At 43.1% G+C, this 25,208-nt stretch overlaps 1 protein-coding gene across 1 annotated transcript in view; it reads right to left on the minus strand.

Moving 5' to 3' along the window:
* NELL1 (neural EGFL like 1) overlaps window positions 1-25,208 on the minus strand; it is a 3,816,074-nt gene that overhangs the window by 3,009,101 nt on the left and 781,765 nt on the right. The window contains exon 5 of the mRNA XM_086959505.1: window positions 20,868-20,964. Within this exon, the coding sequence (XP_086815631.1) occupies window positions 20,868-20,964 (97 nt within the window). The remainder of the gene's footprint in view (window positions 1-20,867; window positions 20,965-25,208) is intronic.

Genomic DNA, 25,208 nt, shown 5'->3' on the forward strand with positions numbered 1-25,208 from the left:
GGAATTTGGTAGTAGGGATCTGACACCGGTTAAGACCTTGCCGTTGGCCCTAAATGCTAGGTTGTACAATTTCAGAATGTTATGCATTTTCAGGATGCTAGACTCGGCTAGGAAACCTTTGTATTAGAGATTTGTTAAGGTTAGCCAAAAACTTGTCTTCATCAAAATGTAATTGAAGTTGAAATTGTACATGATTCATGAAACGTTTTAATTTAAAGTTTTAAATTTTGTTTCATATTTTAATAAATATGGCCGGGGGGTGAGGCCCCCCCGCCTTCCAAAAGTTCAAACCTGTGTCTGTCTCCTCCCATGGGGAATTGGTGTTGGGAGGGGTGGCGGGCATTCCGGCCCATATGGAAAGGGAAGACCACTCTGTCCCCCCGAACGTATGGATGGGTGCCCCGATCCCCCGGGAAACCATTGTGGGCGGGGGGCGTGTCTCGGCTGGTATGCCCGAAGCGGCGTAGCCGGAGCACGCCCCTCCCGCCCAGAAGAGGTTGGCCCAGACACCCGCCCGGAAGTCCGTGCACGGATGGGCGTACCTGAGGCAGGCCCCCGCCCTCCTGCAGATGGATAAATAGAGCGGGAATCCAATGAAGCTTCCTCTTGTTCCTGTGCTCTGAAGGCTGCACCACTCGTCGCTCGTGAGCCCTCTAGGGAACAAGCTGCACTTTTTTGACCCACCCACCAGCCCCTGGTTGCAAATTTTGTGGAATAAAGTAATTCTCTCGGTGAGTATTTGAATGTAATAAAATGATACAGTCAATTTTGCAGCATGAATGTATGACATTGATAGAATATTTGCTTGTAGGCCTTTTCTCCTTTGTAGAAACGTAGAGGAATGGATTAAATAAAGATTGTTTTGTGCTTTAGGACTTTTTCCCTTTGTAGCAATGTCAAAGTTGGTGAATTGTCAAGCTGTTACAGATTTAGGCATAATTTTCTTTCCTTAGTAGGTAAAACAACTGTCGTATTTATTTCGGTCGGGCGGTAAGGTCATGATCGGTGAGCAGTGATTTCAAGGTCCCTAGGGGGGGCACCACCCATTATGGATGGGAGCGCCCGGGGGGAGGCGGCCATTGGCCCACTACGGATGGGTCGCCCAGGGGGAGACAGCCATAGGCCCCTCCCAGGGGGAGACGGCTATATGCCCCTCTTACGAATTTCCCGGGGGCCGGATATCCGCTCCGGCGGAAGAGAGTGTGGGGAAGGGGGGGGGAGTCCACGCTGTCCTTCTTACGGATACCTCGCACAGGAACTCGGACGACCTTAAGTTGGCATCGAGTGAAAGGGGGCCCCCACGACAAGGGAAGTTACAGTTGGCTGCGAGGGTAAAGTCCTCTGCGCATGCGCCACTCACACCGTGAGGGCGGGAATTTGGTAGTAGGGATCTGTCACCGGTTAAGACCTTGCCTAGGTTGTACAATTTCAGAATGTTATGAATTTTCAGGATGCTAGACTCGGCTAGGAAACCTTTGTATTAGAGATTTGTTAAGGTTAGCCAAAAACTTGTCTTCATCAAAATGTAATTGAAGTTGAAATTGTACATGATTCATGAAACGTTTTAATTTAAAGTTTTAAATTTTGTTTCATATTTTAATAAATACGGCTGGGGGGGGTGAGGCCCCCCCCGCCTTCCAAAAGTTCAAACCTGTGTCTGTCTCCTCCCATGGGGAATTGGTGTTGGGAGGGGTGGCGGGCATCCCGGCCCATATTGCAGTTTTGGTTTATTACACTAGGCTTGCTAAAGTTATCTGATAAGCATTATTTTGCTGATGCTATTGCTTGAAGATCAAACATTATTAAAAAAGTACTAAAGAGAACAATTAGCAATTATTATGTGCATATGTGTACCTTTCTGTAGGGGGAGTTATAGGGGACTGACAATCCAAAGACATAACTACCAAGTGGCTTTGTGTCTTATATGAAAGACACCTTTGGTCAGTTCTGGATTTTTATCCCAAAAAACATTGCATTCTGAATCTGTTTTATGTTTTATGGTAATTTCTAAATTATTACATTGCACTTAAGTGGATGATTTGTGATCTTTATCTTATTATGTGACTGTACCTGCTTTATTCCACTCATGATGAAGTGTCACTCATATTGTCACACAAAAGCCATTAAAATGGCACACAAAAGGCACCAAAAAACATGGTAATGTCCCACTGAAATTAATGTTTGTTATGAAAATGGGCAATGAGGGCCCCCAGGAGGGCATAGCGCCAATCAAATGGGTACACTTTTGCTGCTTCCACTGGCAAAGTAAGAGTAGGTTCTCAAGGGAAATACTTGCAACCTGGTGCAATGTCATGATCACACTGTGATGAGTCAGAATTCTATTGGAACAAACCAGGACTAAGAGCCTGTCCTAATTACTGGTATTGTGTCTCCACTGTTGAAGATAAGATCATGCACCTAATGCACTTGAGAGGTGTGTTTTATCGTGGCAGCAGAGAAAGTCCTTAGCTATGTCTCATTCTGCATCCTGAAGAGGGAATAGTTGCCTGTCATCCCTGCTGGGGCCTCCCACATCCTGTTTGGTTCAGTTGGGTCCCACAGTGCCCTTCCATTTCTGGTACTGCGCAGCAGTTTTTGATATTTCTCGTTGCTCAAATGGGTGTCATTTCTGATATTTATATATGTTTCCCTCATCTTCATTGCTTGATTTTGCTCACGAGAAAGTGTCACTCATAGTAGTTGTTGGAAGGTGAAATATTGGTAGGGGTAAATGTAGGTCTACCACTGGCAATAAGGCCACTAACACATGATAGGACTCAGCATAGGTCTTAGAAAATTATTCCTTTGCTCAACCCTTGGTAACGTGGCTGCGAGCAGACAGGCTTAACTTCAAAGACAGGTATGTAAAGCATTCAAAAACACCATTTCAGTAAATAATTAAGACACAACACAAAATAAAAATCCAACACCAATTTATAAAAATAGGTAATATTTTTATCTTTTAAATGACACCAAAATGAAAATAATCCACTGTAGGGAACCAGAGATATGAATTTTTAAATATTATTCACTTACTAGTGCTTAGAAACCAACAGCGCCCCTTTAAGTCATTTTGATTTCTCTGTCAGGGACACACCTTTATAAATTGTTCTGAAGAATTCTCACTACTGTAGTGGGCCGCCTTCTTCAGCAAGCGGGTTCCAGTTAGAACACGTTCCTGGCGTTCTGCTTACGGGTCCCAACGTATCCAACACACAGTCCAAGGTTCTGGAATCCCCAAGAGGGTCCTTGAAAGTGTGAAACTTCAATTCTGCAATCCACTTGAACAAAACCCTTACAAATCCACTGATACTCCAGGCTTTAAATTCTTTATGGGGCTGTCCAGGTGAGCTCTGTTGACCTGTAGCTTGCAGGGAGTTCCACTCTTGAGTCCTTTGGCAGCAAGGTAATCCACAGGGCTGCAGTTTCACTTGGTGCAATCTTCATAGGTCAGACCTTGGAGTTCCTTGCACAGCAAAACTTCTCAGCAGGGCACTTCTTGCTTCATTCAGTTTCAAGCAGCAGATCTGGAGGGCTCTGCCCCTCTCAGATACTTATACGAAATTCCCTGGGTCAAGCACCAGGTCACTTCTGACTAATGAGAGCAGGGCAACTCCTCATAGTTATGACCACATCCTGTAGAGTGTAGCATTATTTTGTCCCAGAGTGCATCATTCTTCCAAATCCATAATGGCTGATTTTCCAGCAAGGAGGTAAGAGCTGGCTATACACACCCCCTGGGCTGCCTAATTTCCATGGACTCTCCCCCTACCATCTGCACATACCTTCCTTAAGCCTAGCCCTGACTCTGGGTCAAGATTGTCAGAGTGAAGCTAAAACCCAGGCCTCCCCTCTCCCTTTGAAGAGCATAGTTTACGATGCCACCTCCTGGCCTGGAATTCCTATAGACCAGCACACTGCCCTCCCAACAGTCTGGCTAATCCACTTAACTCTGACCAATCAGGGCAGACAACTGAAAGGCTGAATTTAGATCTACAAACAAGAAAGTCTCATAACTTCTTGTATGTACACTTTAGGAAAAATTCAACAATATCATATTGTTGGATTTACTACTACCATTCTGGGAAGTCTTTGAATGGTCTGGCTAGTCCTCTCCTATCAATATTTATTAATCAATAACTTCCTACCATGTTAACCTATGGGCCCTGGGGTTTGCAATGGGGAAAATGACTTGCACCACTTTTCTAGGACCAGGGCTTATAAAACTATATTTTATAAGTATTTCCCTAATTTCTACCGGACCCCCATCCCCTGTGCAACTAGGGGAGACTTCAGGGGGTCTGAATCTACAGAAATATTGCAGATTATCCTTACCCAATTCTTCTAGCATTAAAGTCGAATTTGAGCACCTCTATAATACAATGGGGGAGTTATAAAACTCATTTTATAAGGGTGCTCCTTATAGATAACTAACCCCCCACCCCTGGAATATCTAGGGGTGACCCTGGGGGTCCCTAATATGCAGAAACAAGGTAGGTTTTTAATTTGTAAGGGCCCCTACCACCAAAGGCTAGTTTGGGCACAATTTAAGGTGTAAAAGCTGTCCTGGCCACCAGTGTAGCTTTTAAACTGACCTCCGGCTTCAGCATTGCACACATGCTGGTGCAGAGAATCTGCTGGCCTCTAAACTGCCATGTCCCAGGATACTGGAGACTTCTAGGTAGTTTCAATCGCCTGCCCTAGTACATACTAGGGGCTTATTGGGTAGGTCATGACAACTACAGGGGTACCCCACCATACCATAGTGTACCCTAGTGTATGTTGGTTATCTTAACTGTATTCTAACCTGTTCCTTGTAGCTTGGCACTGGCCCTGGGCCTGGTTAAACAGAGCCCAGGGTCAGTCAGAGTCATTTACCACCAGTTTCAGTCAGCAAAAAGTTGGGGGTTGCCCAAGGCACAGGATGACTTTGCAATAGTAGTTGAATATCACTCATAATAACACTGAACTTATGAACATGTCTCACATAAACAATTTGAAACCTTGGCAGCTTTGTGCTCAGGCCAAACCACCAAGTGGTTGAGAAAAGAATATTTTAGGTATGTATTCCCCTGATCCTGACTAGAAGGAAGGGTCCCTACCTGGAACGTGTGCAAGCCCCTGCCAACTAGAGACCCCTATTTCTAACACACAAGATTATAGCCCTTACAAAGTGTGAGATGTTGGAAGCCACTGCCTGTGGTGTGACTGGCCATTGCCTCAGAGATGTAGGTAACTGGTCCTACTTTGCATATGTAGTGGGGGCTTTTTCAGTAAGTATTCATGTTTCAGATTTCACAAAAAAGGTTGAATGTGGAAAAAGGATGGCAGTGGCGGCTGGTGACATTTGAAAGTGGTGCGGCGTAAAAAGCTAAGCACACTGCACCGTAGCGAGGGAGCGTAGCGAGCGAGCCCGAACCCCCTAAGGAGGGTTCGGGGGGAATTCCCCCCGAGAAAATTTTGAAAAAAGAGTGGACAAATGGTGCATTTTCAAGCAAATTTGTGAAAGCAGGAAGGTTAATAAAGCAATTGTGAAAGTGCAGTTATTACATTAATAAAGTGGTGTCATATAACATAGGCAGCTGCTTATTCATCTTCATCATAACCACAGAGCTTCATAACAGACTTTGAAACAATGCATTGCTGAGTACCTCACAGATGTACTTTAATAACAAACAAATAAACAGGACGCACCAATCCCTGCTACAATTCACCACCTTGCAGTGCTGGATACACTGCGTGGACAAAAAATCAAGGGCACCCCTGTATGCCCTGGCACTGGCAGTGCCCTTGATAGGCGTACTGCATGGCAACCTCAGAACGAAATTGACCTTTGACCAATTGTCAGCCTTGACAGAGGTGGATTTAAACACAGAAGGAGGCTGCTATCAGCAATCTACCCTTGCCCCGGTAATGACGCTAAACATCCTGCGATTCTGGGCAAATCACTTAATCACTCCATGCCTAACAAAAATGAATGTTTCCTTTTGTAACTGGTGCTCATGTAAAGCGCCATAACACTTTTTGCGGAGCCTCGAGACTTATCAAACTGAGTTTAGTTATCATCTTTATTAAATGCCCTACTCTGTGGTTTAAAAAAACAGTCCTTTGGCTTTCCCGTTACCTCTTTTTCAACAGATCACCGCTAAAGTTGAGAGGGAAGTCTTCTTTCATGACCATTCACTAATTGGCTTCTCTGTACACAGATCGGTTTAGGGGAAAGTCGGAGATTAGCCTCTGTGCCCACTGGTTCTTGGCCTCTTTGTCAGTATATCTGCACTAGGGACGAATGGAAAGTCTGTCTCTTTTAGGTGGGATGATAGACTCTGAGAAGAGACAGCTGGGTGAGGGGCTCAGTCTCAGACAAGCAACAGCTGGGCTCGATATCTCTAAAGTGACAGCTAGCCAATTGGAGTATTTGACCAGAAGGTGGTAGAATAGATGCCGAGAAGAGACAGCTGGGTATGGGGCACAGAGAAGCAACAGGTGGGCTTGATGTATTTTATCTGACAGCTAGCCAATGGGAGGTTTATACAAAAAGGTGGTAGACTAGACTCTGAGAAGAGACAGCTCGGTATGGGGCTCCGAGAAGCTGCATCTCGGGTTGATTACTGTAAAATGACAGCTGGATAATGGGTAATGGTGGGATAATAGAGTCTCAGAGCATGAAACACACAAATGCAGCCAGCAAGTGTTTACATTTGTCCGGGGCAGCTCTCTTTTTCACGTTACTTGAACAGGTGACACCAGGGCTCTGATTGTAAGTTGCAGGGTACTTGCGTCGTGCAAACACGGCATAAGTTGGCATTTCATAGAGGAGTAATATGGGCACTAGCATGGCATTACCTGTCACCAGGGAGATACAACTAATGTGCAAAGCTGAGCCTGTATAGTAAACTGCACCAGCCCAAACACCCCCTAAAGTCAGCTCTCGGGTATAACATCAGTGAAAATTATACGAGCCTCAGGGTGATATCCTCAAAATTGGGGCATGGTGGGGAATGAAAGTAAACATATCTCCAGAAGCTCAAACTGTCCCTGCCATTTAACCAATGCCATTATTTTATTCCTAAAATGCAGTCGGTCTACAGGTGCAGCTCTAGTTAGCTCCTTACCCATCCACTTACATTTCTAAAACAGAGTAATAGGATTTTTTCCAAAAGGGATCGAGAAGAACGGTTTATCAGTTGCTTTATTACATTCTCAAAGCACAGACATAACCCATGAGCTGTTAATAATTTGAAAAATGCAAAGAGTCAGCTTAACCTGATTAATATCGCCATTCAATTTGCGAAAATAACTTATTGTAATAATTAAATAGACATTTCACCACTGGCACATTAATAGATGACTATTTACAGATCAGGAGGGTTGCACTTAATGTGCAAACATAAAATCTAAACGTTATGAATCTGACAATATATATTGCAATAAACTCATCAAAAGGCTTATTCCTAGGATCAGTAGCGATACAAATCAGTCTCAAAAACTTCCATTCTCACCAGCCCCTTCAAATATTACAAGGAAAAATGTAGCAACATATGAAAATATATCCTCTGATTTCACAGGCATATTCATTTCGAATCAACATGCTTTAAATACACACTTAAAATTGCCACATAAGGTATTAGTTATTACATTTAATATGCCACGACTACCGTAGGCGTGCACTGTTATGTAAAAGAAAAATAACCTTGTGTGACAGTTTAACATTGATCGATGCATGTGTCTGCCAAATGCAGGGAAATAAATAAGCAGGTGTTGTGTAGATGAATAAACAACACTTTAAGTGAAGACATTACCCGGCGACTGCGTGCATAAAACGGCGCCAGACACCTAGGAGCGGTGGGTGGCCGAAGGTTAGCCATTTCATTCCCACTCAGTAAAGCACGTGCGCCAACTTTACTAAATGAGGGCCATAAAGTCACTAAAAGCAACACGCGTCTTTCATGTGCTGTGGGGCTTTCAGGTAGATGACGTCAAAAATGTAGGTTATGCCATGGCAATGCCCAAGCGGATCTTTTCACTTAATGTGCCTGCAATAGCTCCTGCAATGAGGCTGCTAATGTTTTTAATCCCTTCATAAAATAAAAATCATCACAAATATGATCACTATAACCGTTATGTTTTCGCATGAACACGATGCAAACTGCTTACAGCAGCGCACACTCAGTGGGATTATAATCAAAGATCTTGCAGAGCTAGCACTGAGCAACTTTTGCGCGGGAAAGTTTTTATGATCTGAATGTCTCTGCTAGAACAGCATTAAATGCCATTGCGTCATGTAATATGAGACCCTATATAACAGATGCCAAGTGGGAATTGTGTTTTACTGATATCTCTGTAACCTAACTCTTGTGAGGCCCAAAGATCTTTCTTTGTGGTCATGTAAGGCCTATTCAACTGTTTTAATACTTGGACACAAAGAAGTATCACAAAGAAGTATAGTGCACCTGACTACACCAAAAGGAGCCAGAGGAATGCACAAATCACATGTCCACAGCAGGCATCAGCTAGGCACATGTGTCTCGTATGTTAACTGAAGCAAACCGGGTCAGCTTAAATGAAAACACCAATGCTGTGGCATGTATCTATAACACTAAACCACAGACATATACGCAATTCGTGACCACGTCGGTCCTGCGCAACTCTGGAATTCGCTCCCTGTGTCCATCCGAGCCATTCAGAACCACCTTGCCTTTCGAAGAGGCAATACAGACCTGGCTTCTCCCTGTGTAATCTTTAGCTTTCTCTGGTTCTCACTGAGGAGTCTGTGGTTGCGCTGGGACTCCTCGTCGCTGGGGCAGCTATGCGCATTACAAATCCGACAAATTTGGACATTCAGCATTTGTTGGGGAGTCACCTGGTTTCCCTACAGCCCAGCTGTCGGGAAGATTTCTGATTTCTTTATTGCCATCTGTCAAGAAGTCTCCTGATTTCCCTGTTTCCTAGTCCACATCCCTCGGAGAGTCTACAGATTTCCCTTATGCTGAATTGGACAGTGTGAGGAAGTTGCCCGATTTCCAGATCTCCTATTCAGCCCCTGTAAGAAAATTCCCTCATTTCCCTGCCTTCCAGCCTCTGTCCCAGAAGCCCCAGAATGAATTGTCTTCCAGTTGGCACATAAAAGGGAGTCTTACGATTTCCTTTGGCATCCTCTATTTTCCTTCCTCCACTTTACGGCATACACATTTACTGACTCCCTTCCTCACTATCGTCACCTTCAGACTTTTCTCAAAACTTTCTTAAAATTAATTTTCCACATATTTTTTTACTGCTTTTCACCCCCTTCTAAGGTTCAACTGTAACCACATCTTCTCTTATCAACTTGCTGTCTGTCTCACACACACTCACACTGACTGTTTCACATCAGCAACTCACAAAACTTTGCCTACAGACACCCTCTCATAAATCCAACTTTCTCTCATTAATCCTTATCAGAAACCTCTTCCTCCTGAATCTTTGAGGCCATAACTTTTCTCAAACTCTTCCTTCTCTCTTTCCTGCATCTCTACTTCTTTTTCGCATCTCCTATTTCTCATATGAATTATCTATCCCTCAGTGTATCGGACTCACTCTGTTTCTCATGCTATCACTCCGGCATATTTTAAATGATGAATTTACAAACGTACACAGGTGAAAAAACTGTGCTGCACAATTAGATAAAACTGACCTAGTGCTTTGCTTTTGATGTCAGTTGAGCAAACCCAAGCACATGGCTGAAAATGTAAGTAATTGCAGTGATGATATCAAGCTAAAAATTGCTATTTACATGTAAAAAATAAAAAAGAAGCAAATAAAGGTTCATGCCATTTTTAAATTGCTAGACTTGTGTATTCTTCCATTTTAGGTATTAAAGGGTTAAACCTATGAGGTCGGGGCGGGGGCCATAGGGGGGCAGTCTTATCTGGAGCAGCCCAGCTACCTCCTAAGTAAATACCCTCTAGACAGGGGGACAGGGATGGGGGTGCAACAACTAGTGCAAGAGAGTCAGGCCTCAGTGGGAGGCCAATCGTTTAATTACACATTAACCTATGCAGGCTCTCTTCCCTCCCACCCATTCATGCTGCACACATCACTGTGCCCCTGGCAGCCAACGACCCAGCATGGAGGCCTGGCAGGGGGTGGCTGAGGACAATGAGAGCTTCGGGGAGCAGAGGCCCACTTTCCCCTGTGGCAGGCCTCCACTCCACCAGGCGCCAAAACGGAAACATGCCACCAATTGCCACGGCATTCGAAAACCCCTTTATTCTTTTATATTCAATCAATGTAGACACAAACACAGGCACCTTTATGCTGGCAGGCGGCTGTCAAATAGCACTGCGTGAGTTGGTCTTAAACTGTATTTAAATGCTAGACTTTACAAGCAAAGTCGAATGATGTTGCTATGGGTCAATTTAAGAAAAGTCTAATTATGTTGGCCCCAGTAAATTTTAAAGGCAAGATTTGGTTCTCAACCCACAACCCAAGCAGATAGAGTACCCCGTCTCCCTTCTGAGAATGCATTATCCAAAATAAACATTTGAATGGCCTGCCAGTGTCATCTTGCTTCACCTGCGTACATAAAATATGATTTGTGAGCCTGCCAAGAAAAAAACGCAAATTAATGTTACACGTGGATGGTGGGGTTTTAGGCCTTAATTTTAGGCACGATTTCGGTAAAACCCAGGCCACATTGAGCAGGTCTCTAATAAAAGAGAGAGGGACCCCAAAACCAAAGGGATAGGGTACCATATTGTCTAAAGTAGAGCGCAAATGACGAGACATGACAAGGCATATAATTGTCATAGACCTATGTGATTTCTGTTTTTATTTAATGTGATGTTTTTTAATAAACTGTTTTTATAATTTGAAATGTTTTGAGAGTGTTTTCACACAGGGAGGTTGTATTGCGTTTATCTACATTGCTTCGATGTAAATTGTTGTCTGTATGCTTGTGAGTACTTATGTACTGTTGCCATTTCATCCAAAGGGAATTTTTGTCTGACTAGCGTCACATTGAGCAGGTGCCTGTCCAGGAGCTGAGTGAGTGCGCACATAAAATATGATTCCTGAGCCTGCCGACTTGCAGAGCAGAAAGCGCAACATAATACTGCAGGTGGATGGTGGGTTTTTAATTATGCCTAATTTCGGTACTGTGCCTGGCCAGGAGCTGAGTGAGAGCATGTGAAAGAACTAAAGATCTGCAAGCTATTAAACGTTTATTCTCATGAAAGGATTTTCTACCAATCCAGTCTGAAGCAATATACAGATTCCCAATGGAGGAAAACTATTTGGGAAACCTGTCCGTGGGGGAGGCCACATCGCGGACGAGCAATGTCCACTGTCTCACACCCGGGGTGGCATAATTACAGACACATGCCCTTAATCACAAGGCAGCCAAGCCAGTATTGTACACAAGTCGACTACAACACCAATAACCAAAAAAAACAAAGACAACCAAGGCAGCCAACACCAATAATAAATAAGGCAGCCAAGCCACCAATAATAACATACAAAATTGGAATTACGAATCATGTCCTACTAACCTCCTGCAGTCGACTCGAGTCAGTCATGGCGCAAAGGCCAGCAAGCAGCAACTAGCAATAAAGATGATGGACTGTCTCCTCTGGGGGCACTCGAGTTGGAGAGGGTCGTCTCTGCAGCCAGTGATGGAGTCCATGTCCTGTGTGACGCAGCGCCTTCCAGAAACTTTCACCAGTGCAGACAGACACGCGGGAAACAGTCTGAGCCTGAGGTCAAGTCTGCGCAGACTCACATCCTCGGCTTCCCCCCTACCACACCCGTTTCCCAACTCGTCACAAATGAAATAAATATGACTGAGATGCATTTTGGAACCGGGGCAGAGCCCCGACGCCCGTGGGGAGAAACCGCCACTGGAGCTCATATAATTAATATGATCCAACTTCCTCCTCTTTGGGGTTCATATGGTCTACAGCATCAGCCCTGCACAAACAGAAGCAACATCATCTACCAACCTCCATTGTTCACTGTGACAAAGAGTAATTCTTGTGTCATCAAAGCTTAGCAGATATACTATTAGAATATCATCCAAGGGTTTGCTTCAATTAAAAAAGATCTTATTAAGCACCTTTAAAAAATAGTTTCTGGCAAAGAGACTATGTTTAGGGTGTGAACACAAAATGGTCAAACACACAGCACCTCAGAATGAGTATTTTTCGTATCAACACACCTACTCTATGAATGTCTTGTGCTAAACTTTTGGCTAACTAGCAGTGATTAATTTGTAAAAGAATAAGTGGCAGGCACAACGTTTTGCTCAGAACCTAGCGACTGGTGCTACTGAATGGCGGGCCCCACCTACAACCACTGGCTTAAATTAAGTACTATTAATAAGTAAGTGAATGAGGTCTGTCAATATTTACCATAAAGTGTGCAAACTAGTATGTGATCTCAAGCTACAAAGCATGCCTAAAAGTGAGTAGCAAGGCCCTTCTGTACAGCCCTGCTGGCATTAGGCTTGCGTTTACCTCACATTAGGAAGATGAAACCTTTAGTTTTGATTCTTTGAAATGTACATTGTAGTTAAGTTGGGAGAAACAGTGAACCCCAAGTCAAGATGAGGTTTAGCAAAGAGAAGAAACCAGTGAACAGTGAATCATTTAAAATGATAACAACCAAAGGTCTATTCATAGAAAAAGGACTTGCAGATTTATTTGTATTACTAAAATCTAGAGCTCAGACATTCAGCTCAGTGATCTATGAAGAGAACAGTGGAAAACTGAAAAGACAGCTTGATGGCATCATCTGTAGTGGTTTTGCTGCAGTCTTCAACAGGTTGTAAATTAATGAACTGTTGAAGACTGCAGCAAAACCACTACATGTTAATGAATTGGTGGGATTCACTTAAGAAAAAGGCAATTCTTCCCCCAACTTAAATGTATACTCATACATTTGCTGTAGTTGAATGACACTAAATACATTTTTCACAGTGAGGCAGTTACCAAGTGTGTTGAATTCAGAAAGGTGTATTAAGTCCTTTTTTTACGTGCTAGATGTGTCTTATCTTTACAGAAAAAAACATCATCTAAAGTGAAATCGCAGGAAATGAAGGTCACCACCACTAAACAATGAAATGTTTCTATCTTCTAACTACACCCCTCAATCTAGACCCCCGGATAAGGAAATAATCCTCACAAACCATCCACAATACTAATCAAGTTCCTTAAAACCTGCCCCATCATCACAAGCTGCTGATTTATGACGGGCTTCTGTCTTTGCTCATCTAGGAGCAAGGTACTCACTGCAAACGTTTAATAAACCATCAGATGCTTAGGCCTTTTAATGAAAGATGCACAATTATTTACTGAATACTGTCAGTTTTACTTTTACGTTACATTTCCATATTCCCCATGATGAGTAGCCCGTGACCTTTTATTACCCAAATGAGCACAATGTGACGTTTTCCAATTAACAGACTTCAAGAAATAACGTTCAGTCAAAGAACTGATGATTCACACACTGCCTGCCGAGCAACAAAACCTGGCGTGATATAATTGGTTGGTCCCCTTTGGATATTATAAATAAATATGGGCCTGGTAAGGACACATTTCAAGGCCCGCTTTTCTTAGAACCTAAATCATTCAGCCCATTAAAACCCTCTCTAAGCCCCCACCCGTACTTGCCTGGGATACTAACTGCCAGCCTCTCTGGTCCGAGCAACTTTGCTGCTTGTTTTAAGAAGAGCACGAGTGCAGCAGATCAGGTCGCCTCAGACAGCCTCGTGTCCTGAGCACCACAGGCCTTTCCCAGCTCTTCCCAGGGGGTGGGGCCATGGAGTCTTGCTCCCACCCCATGCTGACGTCGTGATAGAAAATGGGTAGGGTGCAGTGACGTACGTAGTGCACCCTCGCTGATTGACAAGCAGACTTTGAAACCCAGGGCTTCTGCTTAAAGCGCCCAGGCTGCTTGCAATCAGCGAGGCTGCATTACGTCATCAGAGGGCAGCGACTTCGATTGTTGGAAGCCACCGGGACGGGGCTGAAATAAGGCCAGCTCTTAAAATCCTGCGACGCCCGGCACATGCGCTCTAACACCACATGTGCCTGGTTTTGCCTGATCATTGCGCAGAGCGAGGGTCGCAGGTGTAATGGACTCAGAATTCTTCGAAATAAAAAGGAAACACTAAGAAGCAGAAATGTAAGCAGGGCGGAGCCCTGCCGCCCTAATAAGAAAACCGCCACATTATGTGACTTTTTAATACTACCCATTGCTTTCCTACCGCCCCAAGTACTCCTGCCTAGGTAGTGGTTACGGTAAAGGTTATGGGTCTGACCCATCAATTCCAGTTGCTGAGAAATGCAGGGAACTGAAATATTGCTGCATTGCCCTCGTAGGCGCGCCACAGGCAAGCCCGTCTGCGCCCGTCTGCGCCTGGACTGGGCCTAGGGCCACCCCCCCTACCTGTTCATTGCCAAGACTAGAATCAATTATTATATACTAAAGAAATACTCTCTTGAATTTTAATGTCCAGTTAAAGGAATCATGCCCGTTAGTGGATTTCACTAAAGAGCCTGTGATATGCCAGTGGTGCAATCTAAAGCTCCTCTTTACTAAAACCAGATGCTGTACTGAGGCACAACAGACTTTGAATTCTCATACAGTGGCAAATGTTTGCAAGGCTTACTTTTAAATACTCGCTCCTTAATCAAACATAACACAGTGTTTGCGGAACTAGTGGAGGCTCATGATATAGATATGGCATTTGTTACAGAGACCTGGGCAGACGATACATCTGATATAGAGCTCTCACTGGCTATTCCCAAAGGATATCTATTATTAGGAATGATAGGCAGGCAAAAACGGGGAGGGGGCGTAGCCATTATTGTTAAGGATAATCTAACAATAAAAAGTTCAACCTTAGGAAGTAGTCCTGAGTGTGAACTTCTGTCATTTGGAATCACCATTAGTGAAAATTACATATTTAATGGTGTATTACTCTACAGGCCACCGGGAACTAAGAGCAAATTCTTAGAAATAATCAGCCATATTATTGAAGCTAGTGTTGACCATCAGGAGTGTTCCATCTTGGGTGACTTTAACTATCATCTTGAAAACACTGATGATACATATACAAATTTACTTTTAGAGCTGATGGCCACTGCCTCGCTGACACAAATTATTAAACATCCTACTCATGAGGCTTGACACATCTTAGATAGTATATTTACATCTTACCCTCATCTGAAAATGCAGGAGATTTAGCAAGTTCCCTGGTCAGATCATAAAGCTATTCAGTTCTCACTCACGTCATCCCATCATCTTGCTCGTCCTAATTATGCCTCTAGGTCCTTCATAGGGAGGAATTGGAAGTAGATTATCCCCTTGCAATTGCAGTCGACTCTATCTGCCTCCAGACCAATACTGATGTCTAAAGTTAATATAGCTACTAACACCTTTAATAATTGGATAAAATCAGCAGTAGATATCCTGGCCCCTGAAAGAATATTCACCAGTAAACGGATGAAGAAATCAGAACCTTGGTTCGACGATGCACTGCGCCTTCAGAAGCAAAAATATAGACGGGCTGAGAGGCATTGGAGGAAAACTTATAGAGATGCAGAAAAAGCAACCTATACTCAGTCACTGACTGTCTACAAAAAAATTATCTCTGAGAAAAAATTTAGCTATTTTTCTAATAAAATTGAGCAGGCAGGCACATCAAGTAAAATACTCTTCTCAGTGCTAAAGGATTTAGTGACACTTCCTACTGCACCCCTATCAAACAGTAATGCTGCAGTTTGCAATCAATTGGCAGATTTCTTTAGGGATAAGGTGCTCTCGATTTATGAGACATTTTGTGAAAATAATAGTAATATTCTAGTGAGTGAATCTTTTTCTTCTCTGAAACAGTTTGATCATGACTTGGCTGTCTTTGCTCCTCCAAATATAGAGCAGATTTTGTAAACAGTTAGACAGGTGAAATCCGGAGCTCCCTTTGATCCCTGCTCCCCAAAAGTATTTCACTATGCTGCAGAGGAGATTAGTGAACTACTCTATTCTCTTTTTAAAGAGATTTTTGATTCTGGTATCTTCCCCGAGACATGGAGGAGGACTTCGATCCTACCCTTGTTAAAGAAACCTGGTCTGGATCCTGGTGTCCATAGTAATTATCGACCTATAGCCAGGATCTCTTTCCCAGCAAAAGTGCTGGAGAAGATTATGAATTACTAGCTTACGTCATTTGTTGCCCTACAGAACTCGCTGGTTCCCACACAATATGGCTCCCGGGAGGGGCATGGTACAGAGACAGCTTTGGTCATGGCAGCGGAAGACCTTCGATCATCGTTGGATTCAGGTGCGAAGGCCACCTTGATTCTTTTAGATCTCTCGGCGGCCTTCGACACCGTGAGCCATGACATTCTCATCTCGAGGCTACGTGGGCTGGGAGTCTCTGGTTTGGCATTAAGCTTGCTTAGATCTTACCTTAATAACAGAAGCCAGTTTGTTCAGATGGACGATCAATTCTCTAAGCAATTCTTACTTCCGTGTGGGGTTCCGCAGGGCTCATCTTTGAGCCCTACGCTATTTAATCTATATGCTACCCCTTTAGCAGATGTCATCAGGCAGTTTTGGTTTTTCGTTAGTTTCCTATGCTGACGATACTCAGATCGTGGTTTCTATCTCTGGCAATCCAGATGAGACAGCTGCTCGTTTCAATCAATGTATGACATCTGTAGACTACTGGATGAATACAATCTGCTAAAGGTTGAATGGAAGTAAAACGGAGGTGCTTCTTTTAGGCTCAGATCCCTCCATATGGTCGGAGAAACGGTGGCCTCAGTCGATGGGAACTCCTCCTATCCCAGTAAAAAAGGCTAAAAATTTGGGAGTAATTTTTGATGACGGTCTTACATTTGGATCTCAAGTTAACAAGGTTGCTTCTCAGGTACATTTAACCTTCAAACTGATTCAGAAGGTAAAACCTTATATTCCGCCATCCACTGATAAGACACTGGTGACATCTTTGGCCTTAGCTAGATTGGACTATGGCAATGCCCTGTATTTGGGTCTTCAAAAACAACATCTTGCCAAACTCCAACGGATTTAAAATTCCGCTGCTAGGATGCTGCTGAACATCCCTAAGTTTCAGTCAGTGTCCCAGGGACTTAAACATCTTCACTGGTTGCCGGTGAAAAAAAGAGCTGAATTTAAGGCCCTATGTTTGACCTTCAAAGCACTGCAGGGGATAGTACCTAAATATTTGAAACAACATCTCCTATGGTATTTCCCAAACAGAACACTACCTTCTGCTACGAGCAAACTACTTCAGGTATCAAAAATCAGAAAGGTGCGCTGGGGAGGAAGTAGTTTCTTTTTCCACACTGTCAAACTTTGGAATAGATTGCTGTTATCCATAGAGAACAGCACAACTCTTCTCTCTTTCAGGAAGGCAATAAAAACTTGGCTTTTCTCGCACTGATTCTTCACTTGGTAGTTTCTCTCCGCTGTAGCGCCTAGACGCCCCTGAGCATTCGAGCGCGATATAAATAACACATTCATTCATTCATTCATTTTGGACACCATTCTTAGGTCATAAGAGGAGCGACAAATTTAAATATATACAGAGACCCGTCAGCATCGTTTGCATCTCCAAACACTTCGGTGTACACTGAATATAATATTCTGTTTTCTCTTTCGTGAACACCAAAATATTGCATCAAAAGAGCAGGCAGAAGTCGTGCTGGGCATGTAAATATACTGCAGTAAAAGGAAGCTGTGCAGAACCCGGCACACACTCCATCTCACGCGAGGGCTAACAAACAACAAGGCGTGCTGAACTCAAAGGCAACATAAAAAATGCAACCAATTATGTCATTAAACCTGCAAGACAGATAGCTGAACACTGAAGCAGATATGTGCAGCTGCAAGAGGCATTTGTCTCCTTTGATTATGATCAATAAAAACTGCCAGTTCTGTTGCATATCATTAGCTACCCTTCTGCTTCAAAAGTGTTAATGTGCAAAAAATATTAATTTACTAATGTGTAAAATCTTAGCCTTTTCAGACTTTGGTGTGCGGCAGAAAGAAAGGACTGAAGACGGGTGATTCCGAGGAGACATCTCCTTTGATGTGGGCATAAACATATGTTTACCATCTGTCTGTGGCACTGTGAGAAGGAGATGAGATTTTTTTTTAAAGAAAAAAGCAACAAGGCAGCTACATGCTGGCACAGAATACTCTTTTTCACGTGCCTCCTCCTTCACCTGCAGTGCTTGATTTTGAAAAAACAAAACATAAAACATAATGTGCCCATAGGTTTTCTTAGAAGCCCAGCGCTGATGCTGCCGAATGCCAGGGTTACAGATACCTTTGCTGCCTGGTCTACAAACCTCATTTCCTTGACCATCCTTTCCTCTCTGTTTATCTCACTTTTATTGTTTAGATTTGTTATCCCTCCTTTCTTCCTTTGTCACTGTTGTGCTATATCTCTCGTGCCTCCCTTATCTACCTTTCTCTCTCTTGCTCAGGGCCAAAATAGGATGATGAAAAGCTAGTACTGAGGCCCAAAAAGTTGTGCTGGAGCTCACAACTGCACCAGACACAAATTAAGCACTGTTTGTCTGTAACGAGAGACCATATCCTATAGGGTCACCTTATCAGGTCGTGTTTTATTTACCCTGCAGTACTCTCCTCGATGGAATTTGCAGGCTCTATCCTATGATTATAAAAGTTAAACTGCAAGCCCCAGAAACCAAAATGTTGTTTGCCACATTGCCAGGACTGCCCAAAATTGACTCTTATGGCATGTGGCTGCTATGAATTTGGTTACCAGGTGACTCAGGACATCAGGGTAACCAGATTCCAGTTCTACACATCATGGCAATCTCATGCCACGGTCAAATTGTTACACTGAGGAAGAAAATGACAAATTCTACCAGCATACAGTGGGTTTTAAATGAAAAACCAGGACTGGAAGATTTTGTCACTGATGAGCTAAAGTCACATGGTAAATTTAGTGAGCATGTCTAGGAGGAAGACCCTGGTGGGCAGTCCTGCATAGCAGGAAGTGACAGTGCAGAAGATCCACCTCCGTTCCTCCGTTAGCAGGACGCCGCAGTCAATTTTCTCATCTGAGCCTACTTTATCTTGTATCTGTATCTGACTCAGAGGAGTAAACGTGGCTTTTGTTGCAACGCTGAATATATAATCAGTCGGCGCATCGCGAGCATCTATGGCAAGACGAGTGGGTAGCCGACCATCTTGATAATGGAGAGGATCCCGCAATCTCAAGGAGCGTATCACTATCGCGCGAGCCATTTTATTAAATGGAAAGACGTTTTGATTTAAACGACTGCTTAAATGTTGTTTTTGTTGCATCAGATATCAAGTGCTCACCACTTGAGGCTGCTTGCAATTGCAAATTGCTTAGCAATTTAGTGCAGCAGAGGCACTTTAATCAGCAGCAATTTTGTTGAATTACTTAGACTATCACTTTAAGAATGTTGCACAATACCATTCTGCCATAATCCGGATGTGAATATTTTTTAATAATTCCCTTAAGTACGTCACAGCCATAAACTGTGAGATATTAGGAAGCTGAGATATTATCATGAGTGCAGTTCATGGCTAGGATTCTTAAAACGACCAATATGTATAATGAAAGTTAAACAGATGGGGAATGACTGCTGGGCTGGGATAGAATGCCAGGTGCAGCTCTACTGAGAAGTGTTGACATTTTATTACTTGGAATACGAAAAGTGTAAGTATTCACGGGGGCTTGTGTGCAAAATACTGGTATGCGGGTGGAAATGGACGTAAATGGATGCACAGAAACAGGATCAGAGGAAACGTCAGATCACACTTTGAATTGACGATTACAGATTTGTTGGGTACTTGTTGGAGTAAATCTCTGACCCAAAACGGGAAGGGGTCCTTTCTGAATCAATGCCCATAAGATAATCGGGAAATTATCATCATTTCAAATATTAACAAATATTTGTCAGAGCCTTTCCATCCTTAGGAGTTTAATCGTGCAAAAATGCGAGAAAGTATTTTTCCAGGCCTGTTAGGAGATGGGACTAGGGATTTCTCCAAGAAGAAAAATATGTTTGGAGTAGAGAACAAAAGTTTTAAAAAACTTAATTTGCACATTTCCACTGTGGGCACTCCAACAGACTATCAGTCTCGTGGAAAAACCACAGTGGTCTGCTGGTCTGTCTGGAAATCTAGACTTTGACATTTTGGGAAATGGCAAAATAGTTTGAATTTTGCAAATTGTAGTAGTACTCTGGCGCAGTGTTATGCGTCTGGCCTAGAGAAGATTAAAAATAGAGATGGGTAATGAGTGAAATGCAACCAGGCTTGAAGTAATGCCAATATGTCATTTGCTAGAGAAAATATATATTTTTTAAATATTAAATTTATTATAAAGTATTAAATGCAAGTTGGCTACTGGATGTCGAATGAGCTGTGCAAACTACACAGGATCCCCATAGCTAAAAAAAGCTTATATAAAGCAATATGTATTTGTCATGATGCGATTTATAGTGAAAAGACGCAAAGCCTTAGAACGTTGAGGTCCTCATCTCAATTTCTGCTTGACTTCCCCATTTTTACAAAACACCAAAAATGGCGGACAGTTGCTCTCGGTGATAACACCGACAGCCTGGAACAAAATGCCCCTTCATCTGTACTCCCAACCAGAATTGTGATTGTTTAAAAAAAGGATTGAAGCATATTTGTTTTATCTTATACAGTAGTGTTACTACTCAGTTATGCTCTGGACCTAGCTATCAGTATCGCAGTTTAAAAACATTGCATAATCTTTTTAAGGTCTATGCAGTGCGTTATATAAGAATAAATGAACTTATCATAACTTTATTACTAATGGTGGGGTGGCTTACCTTAAACATGCCATGCTTTCTGTTACGTTGTCCAAGCCATAAACTGCTCCCAGGAGTCAGGTTGTTATCAGGAGGGTCTACAACTCGTTCATAAATTCTGTTGAGGGAGAAAGAAACAAGTCTGTGTGCTGTGGCCAATAAAACACTATATTGGGCTGAGATTACAGTCATTATAGTACAGGAATTTTCATTAGAATTCCAAAGATACCAAACATGAACTGGTTACCTGTTCCAATTTGGAAATTAGCCTTATTTTATGACATACAAGACAATTATTAGGATGCTAAGGGGAGCTGGAACTAGGAAGGCTCACTAGAATGATCGCATTATTACAATATGGATTCTTGTTGTAACTCCTCCCCAAGGAGTTCCAAAATTGTGTTATCACACAATAAACAAATTGGGAGCATCATATAGAGCAGTCCACGTCATTTCCGAGATAGGTAATGCCATGTTCCCATGCACAAGCAACATAGACACTTAGATGCTTGAAGAATTACCTATCAAGATAATCGTAATCACTGCAGAGATAGCTAGACTACAGGCAACATCGTTATGGAATATCTCAGCATAGTGGTTTATGAAATCTCTCAGCATAGTGTCTCAAACAATGTAACGGTTCGATGGGGCACTCTTAGGAATTATTAATCATTTGCGGCTAGTGATGTGGATGAGTAGTGGGGTAGGCATGTATGAGAACACTAACGACTACCCATCCACTCATAAGCACACATGCATACTCACACCCTCCCATTCACATGCACACTCACTCACACCCATCGATTCAGAAGCACGCACACATACATCCACCCATTGTACCCAAGCACAAACGCATACACATAAACCCATTCATGAATTGCATCCACAACTACATATTAATTCTTACAGACACACATGCACACAACAGTCAACAAGCATGTACTGGGCCACATCGGTGACAGCATTTGGTGAAAGGAGAAGCATAAGTAGCTAGGAGCGTCAGGGAGGCAATAGACTCACGGAAGAAACCACCTTCTCCTTTAGTTGACTGACTTTGACATGGGTCAGGCAATAAGAGGAGGACGGTCCCTAACTTGTCACAGAGTGGGATGGGGTCGGAGAGATGTGCTGACCCCTCCCCACTCTGTGACAAGTGGTCACTGATAGACAGTCAGACATGGGCACTTCAGGTATAGGTCTCCCTTGCCATGATGGAGAGGACCTCACAGGGCTTTGCCGTGCTGATGAATCACTATCCTCAGGGATGTGAAATCTTGAGCCCATCAAGATTGGCTCCAGCTTCCAAACTGTGGTGCATTAACTGCATGTAAAGCACTTGAATTCCTGACCTTGACCCAGATATAGTGAATGTCTTTCAGGCTGACCTTTACCCAGACTGACAGATACTCCTCATGCTTTGGTAAAGGGAGGAGGCGAAGTCCTGGCACCTGTAATGATGGGCCAACTCTCTACATTATATCGACTATTAAACTTTCATGGAAGGAGGAATTTTATGTTTCAAATGTTGTTACACAATACTGATAAGTGACACTTCTCCATGATTACTATTCACTCAAATACAGCTATGATAAACTCACATTACTCAACATAATTAAGGCATGAAGACACTATTTTACTGTTATTTAACATATTATGTAATCTTTTACATATAATCATAACCAATTAGGTATGGCACTCGGTTATTTGTGCGATTGCAGTAGTAATTTATAGACTCAAATACCTGCCAGTAAATGATGTTTCTGGGTATGCACATAATTGTGATAAAAACGTACATGATGAATCCATTATACAATCATTTTGTATAATACCTTCTAATGTTCGGTGTTGAAAAGCTATCAGTGTTGCCAAGAGTTCCCTGTCTTTCCATAATTGAGTACATTTTAATAAAGCCTAAAATGACAAAAACCCCAATCAGTACAAATGGAGGTATTGAATTTTAACGATGTTAGTGAATATAGCTCAATAAAGCACAAAGCCAACTGTGCATATCTGATCAGACTGAACCAAGACAAAGTCACAAGTTCAGGCTGCCCGCAATGGAGCGTGGAACATAAAATGGGCCCAGTTTGGCCCACTGAACAAGAGTATATTAAATCCTGGTTGCAGGGCATGGTGAGGTCTCGCATCAAGGACGTGTAGCCAAGCTGAGGAGATGAGTCTCTTCTGAGGAGCTGCAAGCTGTGATGCGATAACCTAAATCATTGTTGTGCTTGCCGTCAATTAGAGATTTACAAAGGGAGAGCCAGCACCAATTCCAATGTGGGCTGCAAGGTCGATATGGAGTCCTGGAGCTGTGAGAATTCACACAGCAGAGGCGATGCTTCGGTACTGCTCAAGGTTGCACAGCAGTGGAGATGCCCCTGCTCTACTGGATCCACAGATCTGCTGGCATAGCATGTTTAGGGCCACTTCCAAAGGTCCAGGACTAGGGTGGCCCTACTTGGCAGAGTAGGACTCACAGATGGCAGAGATTTATGTGCTCAGTTCAAGGTGGTTGGAGCCTTTTGTCTCTGAGGCTATAGTCAGAAGGCCAGTCTATTAGCCATGGAGTGTCTTTGCGGTCCTGAGTTCAACAGATGCAGGAACAGTCCTTCTCACCCAGGCAAGAGGGCAGCCACATCAGGTTAGCACAGCAGGGCACTAGTCCTTCAGGGCAGCAGTCCAGCAGGGTGGCAGTCAGTTCAGAGGCACAGCACTTCTTCCAGACAGAGTCTCCGCAGGTACAGATGAGTAATGAAGAGTTGATTTAGTGGCCCAATCTGTATACCTTGGCTTTCCTTTGAAGTGGCTGAAGCTTTTGTAGTTTTCCCTCTGAAGTGCACAGGTGCTGTGCCTTTCCTGTCCTTGCTCCAGACTAACTATAGGGCGTACGCAGCCCTACGTGTGGAGGCAGGACGCAGCATATTCAAGTGTAAGTATGTCTGTGCCCAGCTCTACCCTCCCATCCTGCCAGTGTTGGACCATCCAGGCACATCTAAGCACTCTATTATGTATGGCTGTCTAGGGGGAATACACAAAGCTCAACTGTCAGATACGCTTGCCATGTGACTGAGAGACACGCTGCAGGCACTAAATGGCTAAGGCAGGAATATGTCACCTTAAAAGTGGCATTTTCACAATTGTAATTCAAAAACAAGCTTATTGATAACAGTGTTTTTTTATTACAATTCCAAAGATACCAATCAATAACTTTTTACCAGTGTCCATTTGGAAGTAACTGCTTATTATATGTAATAAGGTAACTCCAATGTTATCCTATTAGAGAGGTAAGCCTTGCAATAGTGAAAAACCAATTAAAGAGTTTTTCACAACCAGGACACATTTAACTTAAAATGACATGTCCTTCCTTTTAAACAAGTACTTGTCAAATGTTTTAAATGCACTGCACCCTGACATCTGGGTTGTCGAGGGCCTACCGTGGTGACTTACATGTATTTAAAAGCTGCCAGGTCAGAAGGTCAGTTTAAAACTGCACACACATGCTGCAGTGGCAGTTTAAAACTGCATTCGCAGGCTGCAATAGCAGGTCTGAGTCAAGTTAAAAAAACGTCTCAATTGAATGCACAACCAGTGCTTCAGGCCCTCTAGTAGCATTTAATGTACAGGCCTTGGGAAAACATAGCACAATTTCACTAGGGTCTTACAAGTAAAATAAATATGCTAATTGTACATAAACCAATTCTACCATGTTTTTTGGGAGGTAATACAAGCACTTTAGCACAGGTTAGCAGTGGTTAGGTGTGCAGAATCCGAAGGTCAGCAAAAAAGAAAGTCAGCAAAACAGAAGAGTTGATGGCTAAACGTTTGGGAATGAATGCAGAAAGGGCAAAGTCCAACACTACCTCCAGTGACTCCACATGAATTAGGTTCTGGCAGCAGCCACAAGTATATCACGCATGTCAAACCACAACCAGGCCTTATGTACAGGGCTATATAGATAGCACTTTTGGACATACTGCTGAGGCCGCTATTTGTCTTCCCTGAAGACTCAAACCCTCCAGGTAGATTGCGATTAATAGCCTGCTGTTGCTAGGTAAGTGAACAACCTTGATGGCAGATAATACTGAGGCATCAGCTGCACTTAAATGCCACCACTGATCCCAGGAACGCTATTCATATAAATCGACTCATCCGCACCCTTTACTCCGTACCATCGCGAGAACACCGCCCTTTCCACTAAAAACAAGTTAAAAATAAACGCATTGAAGTGGGGTCTGCAAAGGAGTACAGGAATTATCTGAACACAAAGGCGAAATTGTTGTCAGTAGAACAAGAAGCAAGAACACATTAATAGGATAGTGCCCCAGATCACTGAAACAATTGCAGCTGCTCACATAACAG

Source organism: Lissotriton vulgaris, chromosome 2_2, assembly GCF_964263255.1.
Source record: "Lissotriton vulgaris chromosome 2_2, aLisVul1.2, whole genome shotgun sequence".
NCBI lineage: Eukaryota > Metazoa > Chordata > Amphibia > Caudata > Salamandridae > Lissotriton > Lissotriton vulgaris.